We start from the raw sequence: 9963 nt of genomic DNA, 5'->3' as shown, positions 1-9963 counted from the left end.
AAGAACCAATTTTCAAAACACTATGTATGAAATTTCATAAGATTTCGAATAGTCAGAAAAAGTGACAGCCCTTTAAGTGAAGCTAACTCTGTCATTTTCAAAGTAATGTATTGAAAAAAAAATACTGAAAAAAATATTATTCAAAATCACCAGCTTCAAAAGTGTTATCCGCTCTGCTCAATAAAAAAAAAAACAATTTGTTTTAAGTTTGCTGAATTTAAACTTGGTCGTACAGACACCGATGTTCGTGAACATTCTGGTCGTCATATTAGGAAATTTACTCTAGAAAACATTAAATTGGTTTTATTCAATAGTCGCGCGTCGCAACTTTAAAGTTACTAAAAGTTCCACGTACTCTCAAGCAGCGAGAAAGCTCACCCAGAACTGGTTGTGTACCTCCAGCTGTTAAAAGTTACCACGTGTTTTCTTGAGCAGCGAGAAAGTTCACGCAGTTTTTGTTTTGCTATTTGATGTTCTCAAAAGATCTACGTGTAGCTTTTTAAAAGCAAGAACGTGGATATTTTAGGCAATTTGGGAGCTTGCTAAAAATTTTTTTCCCGTTGGATTACACACGGCATCTGGTCTGGTTCTATATGGAGAAAGATAATAAGTACTACCAATCTCCTCGGGACCCCAATCCTTTCTAAAAATTCAAAAAACATTTGCATGGGGTAAACTGAAAAGCTTCACGATCAATTAGAGATCATTTTTCAAGCTTGAATTGGATTGGAACAGCAATCGCCAAATTGAAATAATTTTCTTTTCCCTTTCTTTAGCTGGGTCATTATTGATATTATTGCAGCTAGTTGCCAAAAGGTAGCGTCTTTGAAGCAGCATTCTATCTACACACTTAAATTACACTGCACGTAGACTGGTAAATGCAAAATGGAATCAAGTTAATGTAATTTTTTGCACTTAAACGGCAGTTTTAATGTAATCAGACAAGTGTTGGAAAATCATGATCAGGTAAAGTTGATCGTGAAAAAATCAGTTCATGTGATATTCTAAAATAAACTCAGTGACTGAAAAAATCAATTCCGAGATTTTCATTCAAGTAACAAGTAGCCATAAAACTTTCAACCTCGAAGTTCGAAAAAATGTCGACGTCTTTCCAAATCGCAACTCTGTCGCTGTATTGTCGGAAAAAGACGAAAAAGTGATTTGTGATCTGTTTTTGAAAAATCCAACATTAACTTTACGCGAAGGTGCTTCAAAATTGACCAAAAAAGGTTTAAATATATCGTACGGAACTGTTCGCAGACATTTGATCGCGAATAATTTCAAATTTCGAAATTCTTTGCAATAACCGATGTTGAGTGAAAACACGTCTTGAATGGGCAAAGGAGCAAAATGGTGTGACCTTGGATCGATCCGATTCAAATTCAATTAAGAACGTTTGGGCTCAAATGAAGTTGAAGCTTGGGGAAACCGATCACACAATTTGAAACAGCTTGTTCGCCGAATTCACAAATTTGGAGGTCGTTTTCAGAAAAATACAAGCAAAATCTCGCTCAAAGTATGCCTCGAAGGAGTCAAGCCATTATTAACGCTGAAGGGGATTGGACTTGCTATTGCATGCAAGTTTTTGATCTAATAAAACAATATTCAAAAACATTTTTATGTTGAGTATTTTAATTTTCTCACAACAGTGACCACGCTCTTATAAAACAGACTGTGGTATGAATTTGATTTATAGAAGTAACAGGAGCGCAGCATTGTAAGTATGTCTCGGACACTGAGTGATTAAAATCTCAATTTGCCGTTTAAAACGACGATAATTAAAATAATGTCATGAGAACTAAAACACCTAAGAATATCCATGCAAAAAACACATGCGGATTGATAAAAAAAAGGTATCATCTCACTGCCAGGTGGATTAATCACGTTTTTTGTCTGAAATTCACTTCTGAAAAATTTTTGTCACGATTTTTGAGATTTCGATTTTTTTCCAACACTGAATCAGATACATATCAGTTCTGCCGTTAAACTGGACGAGTATAAAAAACCCAAGGTCAATCATATTTTCTTATGCGTTAAAGTCTATCCGCACTAGACTGAACCGACACCGAGTATTTTTTAGCTTCAGCTATGGGTGAGCTGCACATGCGCATTGCTGTGTGCCACATCAGAAGCAGAAAAAAGTCGTATTCGGGTCGGTCTAGTGTGGATAGACCTTTAGAAGAACCAGCGGCATCCTTCGGTCAGCGACCTAATACCTAATTGTGTATGAGCTAAATAAATGGTAACAATAATAATAATAATAATAATAATAATAATAATAATAATAATAATAATAATAATAATAATAATAATAATAATAATAATAATAATAATAATAATAATAATAATAATAATAATAATAATAATAAAAATAATAATAATAGAAATAATTTAGGGGATGGGTGTAGCGTAATGGGTAGTCGATGCCTTTCACGCAGTTCACCTGGGTTCGATTCCCAACCCCGCACATAGGGTCAGAAAGTTTTTCTGGCCCGAAGAGGCGAATGACCTTAAGGTTAAAACCTCTATAATCGAAACAAAAAAAATAATAATAATAATAATAACAATAATAATATAATAATGATTGATAATGATAATAATGGAGCCAGCGGTTCTACTCAATGGGTTGCAATTCGGACTAGAGGAACTGTTATCAACTAGAGACAGTCGAACTGAAGATGAAAATGTGGACACCTATGTGATAATAGCGCAACTGAAAATCCCGCATTATTCAACTTGCTCTTCTCAGCAGAGTGTTTTGTGCACCGTTCGCACCGATCCAGAGGCAATTTTTTCAATAATATTCAGCAGAAGTTTAAGTGCACTGGAAACATTTCATCACTACAATTCTAGTATCGAAAAAGTAAAAACTGGAATAATTCACACAATCAATTGACTAATTTAAATGAGGATGCTTGAGGGATGTCATCACTTAATTCAAAATTTGATTCCGAAGATTTGAAAGAAAAAAAAATTCTATAAATTAAACTTAATCATTAGGTAAAGTAAAGATTGCAACACCAAGAATGCAACTTGCTAAGATGCCAATACTGTCGTACAATAGTAGCCTACATCCCTGAAATACGACACATTGACCAATGTTAAAGCTTTGTTACCAATGTAGACTTAGTCTATGGTTAATTAATTGCTTCTCAAGTTTCAGCGAGTTTAAAAACAAAATTAGTTCCATCGAATGCAGCGAACAATCGTCAGTCTTCAATCGGGAAGGTGAGTGGCGTTCAGTTTCCCGGGGCACCTATAGATGCATTCTTCGAGCGGAAGCTCTCCTATCTCGTACATTTTCAGCGAAGCAAAAGCAGCTTTCGAATGTCCACTGCCATTGAAAGCGATTGTTGCATCCCGACCCGCATGTTCCAGAAGTACGTCGTGACCTCCGGGGTGCTGAAATAAAAGCAGTAGAAAAGCTTTCAAATGACTTGAAAATGTAAACGTTCTGGATGTTTCTTCTATTCCCAGGCAACAACTAATTTTTAAAATTTCTCGCCATGGGCGCAGATAAGCCTTGCCGGTTTTGGAGTTGCATTATCAGTGTACACGAATCTATGAATAGCAACAATGTTGCTATATTTTTAGCAAAGACTGCCATCTCACGATTGGTGTTGAAATGTGTGGGTAAACGTTGAGTAATGATTTAAAGGCGGCAGATGATAGGTTATCTGTGAAATGTGAATTTTAGAATAATCATCAGCTTTCTCTGCGGGCTAAGTCTAATTACATTGCTAAAAACTGCGTTTAACATAGTTTGACCAAAAATTTTCCTAAATGAATCATAGATCTTCATGGAGGGTATTGCACACTAAAACGTTTTATCGCCAGCATGGTTGTGAATGTTTTTATACAATAGCATTCGTCTTATCATCAATACACTCAAAACGGAATTGTTCCAAATCTATAGCATAAATACATGATTTGCAAATTGGAATTAGGGGGGATTCAAAGGTATCCAAAAATGTTTTTTTTCTGGTTGGTGTCGATTCATTTGAAATAATTTACGGCTCAAAGCCAAAGACTAATGGTGCGAATACTTTGTTGATTCCGAATATTTCACCACTATCATCTCTAATGTGCAGACATGTTAAACTTTTTGAAAAAATATTTGAAACTCCAATTGCCATTCTTGGTTGCCACAGAAAAGGGATTGAACTTTTTTTTTTAGAAATTCAACATAAAGAAGTTTGTTAGTTTGTCATAGTTTTGGGTGTACATCGAATTTCAAGATTCAGCGAACCTTACAAGCCATTATCATTCTGCGGTAACAAATAAAATCGCATTAATTGCATAGTAATATGATTGTCAGATTCAGGCAGTTTTTTTTTTCGTTTCAGCAAAACAGCTGTTGAATATTTGTTAAATTCGACTGACAGTTATCAAAAAGGGTTGATATATATATATATATATATATATATATATATATATATATATATATATATATATATATATATATATATATATATATATATATATATGTATATATATATATATATATATATATATATATATATATATATATATATATATATATATATATATATATATATATATATATATATATATATATATATATATATATATATATATATATATATATATATATATATATATATATATATATATATATATATATATATATATATATAGACCAGGACTAGCGTAATGCAGATATTTTGGAAATCTTGTCACAAATAAATTATAAATTATTTTCTTCCATTGTTTACTTAAAAGTTTTGCTTGTTCATGACAATCTTGAAAACCTCTCACTTTTTTGTTAGAACTCAAATAACAATTTTATAAAAGCGTTTCACAAAAATACAAAGAAAAATCTAAACAGCGGTAAGATATATCTCGTAGGTGTCTGCTATGTCGAATTTGACATTCTAGTAAATTTGGTTAAGGTTCTCCTCAAGGGTTTTGTAGAAGTGACTTGCGAAAAGTTCTATTATTGCAAGTCAAATCATAACCGAAAATCTAAATCAAATTGAAGATTCAGGTATTAGGCATCAGCACTGAACTTTTTTTTCACCTAAATAGGGTAACGATACCCCTTTCATCTCAGTTCCAGTAGTTTCCTTATATTGAGTATATAAGGTAAGAGGTGACCTTGAGGTAAGATGACAATGGGAGTCTTCGCTTCAAGTTTCGCGTAGAATTTTATAAGTATTTTTTCTGCGATATTGCTTCTTAGAGCTGAAACGAAGACATTGTATTCGATTTTATCGCAATTCGTGAATTGAGAGTCGAGTAATCCAAAAAATTACATAACGTTTCTATTAATGAGATCACACTTGGTATAATAACCCTATGTAGAACGTAGAACGTAGATTTCAACTGAAACAAAGAAGTAAATCGTTTTAAATACTGGATTCTAAATCCTTTTCATTCCAATGATCTTATCTAATCTCATCTAATCCCGCACATTCCTTCCCAATCTTTCCTAAAACTCATTAATTTCGCACAATCTCACTTCACACTATTTCATTACATGAATTTCGTAAAATAGGTGAACAGAGATAAAAACAGATTTTTTCATGTAGGATAATGCATTAGCCTCTAAATAATCGGGAACCTCTATGGAATATGGAACTAGAAATGTTCAGGAGTGATTCAGTTTTAGATGCACAAACTTCGTACCACATTCTTCGTCAAAATTAATAGACTTTCAAAATCGGTGTGGTTTTGTTTTGCTCGAAAACCAATTCCGTGCATCTTTCTCAATTAGGAACTTGAAGTCCGCAGATTTTTTTCCGAGTTCACAGACTTTTTCAATCCTATGTAAAAATATTTGAAATTTTCACTAGACATCTCTGCTGCTCGGTTCGACTCAACGCTTACTCTGATATGTTCCCTTCGATTTACTTTTATTTAGCGTTTCCATCTTCTCGTAAGCTATTGATAGCGTCCAAATCGTCACAGCTTCTCGTGCTCACTTCGCATGCGACCAAAGGACTTAGGTCGAAAATAGAGTGCACGTGGATGAGCGAGTGAGTCGTTCTAAACATGCATACTCGTGTTACCCAAGTATCTACCAAAACCCGTATATTTTTAGGGCAGATATAAGATAATATTGTCCTATATCTGCTTTATATGCTCCTATAAAACACTCATTAGACTTCTTGGTTATTTGGGTAGTTATTAAATCACTCCAGAAACCACATTTACGCTGATTGAAGCCTTAAATCAGGAATTATGTTTGTTAGTCTTAGAAATAAACCAGAAACAAATAAAACCGGAAACGCTAGAACACTAACTAATCTTTCAATCCAAATAAGTTCATAACACACCACATCCGCTCATTTCCGCCGCAAGTTCGTTCACTATCACTAGAATCCATCAGACATTCACACTCACCAGTTGTAGAAAACTGGTAATATCGTAGACACGATCGAACAGCACAATCCAGCAGTCATTAGGGGTGTCGTGATAGGACACCTCGTCGAGCGTAATTTGTTTTCTGAAGCGTAGAGCTGCTCCACTATTTCGATCACTGCTGGGGGTCAGTCTGAGTGCCGTCATCGCCAGTTGCAGAAAATTTGCGCTTCGCTGGTCGTTGACTGCCGAGACAATTGTTACTTCATCCACCTCGTTCCCGACGGGGGCTTGAGCGTCCACTGAGGACATTGTTGTTGCAAAGTATTTATTTTTTCCTGTTTCTATAATTCGACAGCACAGAACGCCAGGGCGTCTCGCGAACACGTTTCTACTTCCGAAGTCAACACACCACTGATAGGTTTCGCTGGGGCTTCGAGGTGTTTTATAAACACATTTTTTGTTATTTGATACGGATTTGACTGTGAGGTTTGTAAGTATTTGGGGTAGCCGGTGAAGCGAATTCAGGCTTTACTTTTACACCGCTTCCTCCCTTTTCACAGGATGATGAACGAGGTGCGGCGATGAAGCAGTTTACAGTTATGAGGCGAAGAAAACTATCTGTTAATTTAATGAGTATCGTATTACCACTGTCTGGCAGACAATTGCTTCCTCTCTACTGTTCTCTACACAAACTATGAAAGAAGAATCTTCACGGAAGAATAAGATTAGTCGGTATTGGTCGGAGTTTTATCATTCTTATCCTTTTTATAGGTGCTTGAAAAACTATGATTGATTTTCATTCCTGAATGGATTATCGAAAGAAGGGGTAGGCAATAATCTAGTTATAGAGAAAACAAATCGAAGATACTTGTATGTTTTCCACCAGAAACACGAGCGTTGTTTTAGGAGGTTGTGGTAAGGAAAATTGAACTTTGTGATACAGTTCAAGAAATGGAACGGAAGGGGTTTGATTGATGTGAATTGGAAACTGAAAATCATTTGGCTATATATTCAGGATTTGAATTAGATGATTGGAGAACGGTTTTCACTTAACTACACACAATTCATTATATTAAAAAATGAAAATAAATCAAATTACAAATCGTGACTTCAAAGGAACTCTCAAACCTTTCCCAACTTTGACCGATCAGGTATCGCACAACGGTCTCGCGTACTGTTTTGGAAATTCCATTCTACCATTTTTTTATTTCAACTACCGTGTCAAAATCTATATCCTCTGACTGCAACTGCAAATTTCTGGTCAGATCGCGAAAACAAATTGAAATCTAGAAGAAACACCTTTTCGAGGCTTTGCATTGTAAAATTTTGGTCCTGGAAGCAGCCTGAAATCGACCCTTAAGTATTTTACTTGATCCATAATTATGCACCTTCCCGGACTAGAACAACAAGTAGGCATATAGTTTTTGAACACGGGTTTTGTATACGGTATTCTGTTTGAGTGAAAAATATCCATGGATCTAAATTTTAGTAGTTCTCGTAGCTCCCGACCAAAAGTATCACATAGATGTTTCCATTTGTTCTTAGCATTTTCATCCAAAAAATTTATAAAAACATGTATAGTCTTTATAGTTATAGTTGCGAAATTGTTGATCCCATTTCGTTGAAAAACAGCTCCGATTGGAGCTTCGATATCATCCAAATTATCTTCTACCGCCATGGCAAAAAATAATTTAGTCGCATGAAAAACTGAGCACGTACTGCTTCGTTATTTGTCGCATCGACAATCGCTTGTCAGTACGCAACGCCTCGTGTTTACTCTGCAATACATGCTATTTTTTTTGCTCAAAACAAATGAACGAAATTAAGATCCTTTAATGTTCGCATCGCTTTGTGTCGCGTGTCGCGCCCACTCTGGCTTCATGCTTAGTATAAAATGTCGATTTTAAAAACATTTTTGTTCAAATAACCATGTGGTGAGTGGCTCATTTTCTAAATAAGCTAATATATTTTTTTATAAGACATTCATAAACTCACGATTCAAATGAAAGGACTGAAAGTCCCATAAAAAATTGCTCAATTTTATACAAGTCCGACTTCCAGTTCTAAAATTACAAGCTGATGAATTTCTAAAATTCCAGATCGTCAAAGAAAATCTTAAAAAATCTTCTTAAAAAAAGTTGGGTTCAAAACTGTTCCAATTTGTAGGTCATGTTATCAGGTGTACAACTTTGCTTCCGCCGTTTTCCGATAGGTTCAAAATACATAGATGATAATGCCTTTAAAGTGAATGTGTACAGTGCTCAACGAATTGTCATCGCCATTTCAGTGACAGTTGTTCTTGTTTTCGTATTATTCACGCTCGAAAATGTCTGTTTATGTGCCCAATTCTCGCCATTTGCGGGAAGTTTTACTTTTCTGTTACAATTCGAAAAAAATGCAGCTGAAGCGCATCGAATGCTCTCAGAAACTTTCGGCGATGCTGCTCTGAGTAAAAGAACGTGTCGGGAGTGGTTTCAACGTTTTAGAAATGGCGATTTCGATGTCGAAGACAAACATGGTGGTGGAAGAGAAAAAACCTTCAGAGATGAGTAACTAGAAGCATTGCTTGATGAAGAGTGAGTGAGTCAGCAAGCCATTTAAAAACGTCTCAAGGCCCTGGGTATGATTCAGAAAGAAGGAAACTGGGTGCCGTACGAGTTGAAACCGAGGGACATTGAGCGCCGTCTATTTGTATGTGAGCAACTGCTTCAAAGACAAAATCGTAAGGGGTTTTTACACCGAATATTCACGGCGCTAAGGTATTGATTTGTATTTTGGTGGGATCAGTTCGGTGTGATTTACTACGAGCTTTTAAAACCGGGTGAAACCATCACAGGGGATCGCTACCGAACGTAACTGATGCGCCTTAGTCGCGCGCTAGAAGAAAAGCGGCCACAATATCAAGAGCGATATGACAAAGTCATCCTTCAACACGACAATGCTCGGCCTCACGTCGCAAAAGTGGTCAGAAAGTATCTGGAAAAGCTGAAATGGGAAGTCTTGCTCCACACGCCGTATTCCCCAGATGTCGCCCCTTCTGACATCCACCTATTCCGTTCGATGGCACACGGCCTGGCAGATCAACATTCTCAATCCTTCGAAGAGTTGGAAAAATGGATTGCTTCATGGATAGCGTCAAATGATTACTGTCCTTTTTTCGAGCCGTGATCCGAAAATTGCCGGAAAGATGGTAGAAAGTTGTCGCTAGCGACGGACAATACTTTGAATAATACATCTGTAAGCACTTTTTCGCAATGAAGCTGTTAACTTTGGAAAAAAACGGCGGAAGCAAAGTTGTACACTTGATAGTTTATGGTTGAATGAGCCCAATTGCATTATAATCAGTTTTCGGTTTCGGAAGTATTTCCTGAATCGAGTTTCACTTATTGTTTATTCTATTGGTTAAAAGTCAACAATAAAATATGTATTTTGGTAAACAATTTGCATTCGTTAATGAAAAAAAAACAAGTTATTGAACTGAAACTGAACTGAACTTATTGTTACAAATAAACTCGAAGCTCTACAATAGAAGGTACGCGTTCTGCCATTCGTCAAAATCTTGTAAAGTTTAGATGACATTTAGTTAACTGCTAATAAGTTCAGCAAACCTAATGAATGTACAGTTCAGTTTTAAGG

At 35.7% G+C, this 9963-nt stretch overlaps 1 protein-coding gene across 1 annotated transcript; it reads right to left on the bottom strand.

Annotated features, from left to right (window-relative positions):
* Positions 1-2957: 2957 nt before the first annotated feature.
* On the bottom strand, positions 2958-6753 carry LOC131430058 (cytochrome b5-like). The gene is made up of 2 exons (XM_058594685.1): positions 6367-6753; positions 2958-3402 (listed from the first exon to the last, which is right to left on the bottom strand). The coding sequence occupies exons 1-2, from the start codon at positions 6634-6636 to the stop codon at positions 3217-3219; spliced, it is 456 nt and encodes a 151-aa protein (XP_058450668.1). The 5' UTR covers positions 6637-6753; the 3' UTR covers positions 2958-3216.
* Positions 6754-9963: the final 3210 nt, after the last annotated feature.

Source organism: Malaya genurostris, chromosome 2, assembly GCF_030247185.1.
Source record: "Malaya genurostris strain Urasoe2022 chromosome 2, Malgen_1.1, whole genome shotgun sequence".
Taxonomy (NCBI): Eukaryota; Metazoa; Arthropoda; class Insecta; order Diptera; family Culicidae; genus Malaya; species Malaya genurostris.
This window is presented reverse-complemented; position numbering and strand designations above follow the sequence as displayed.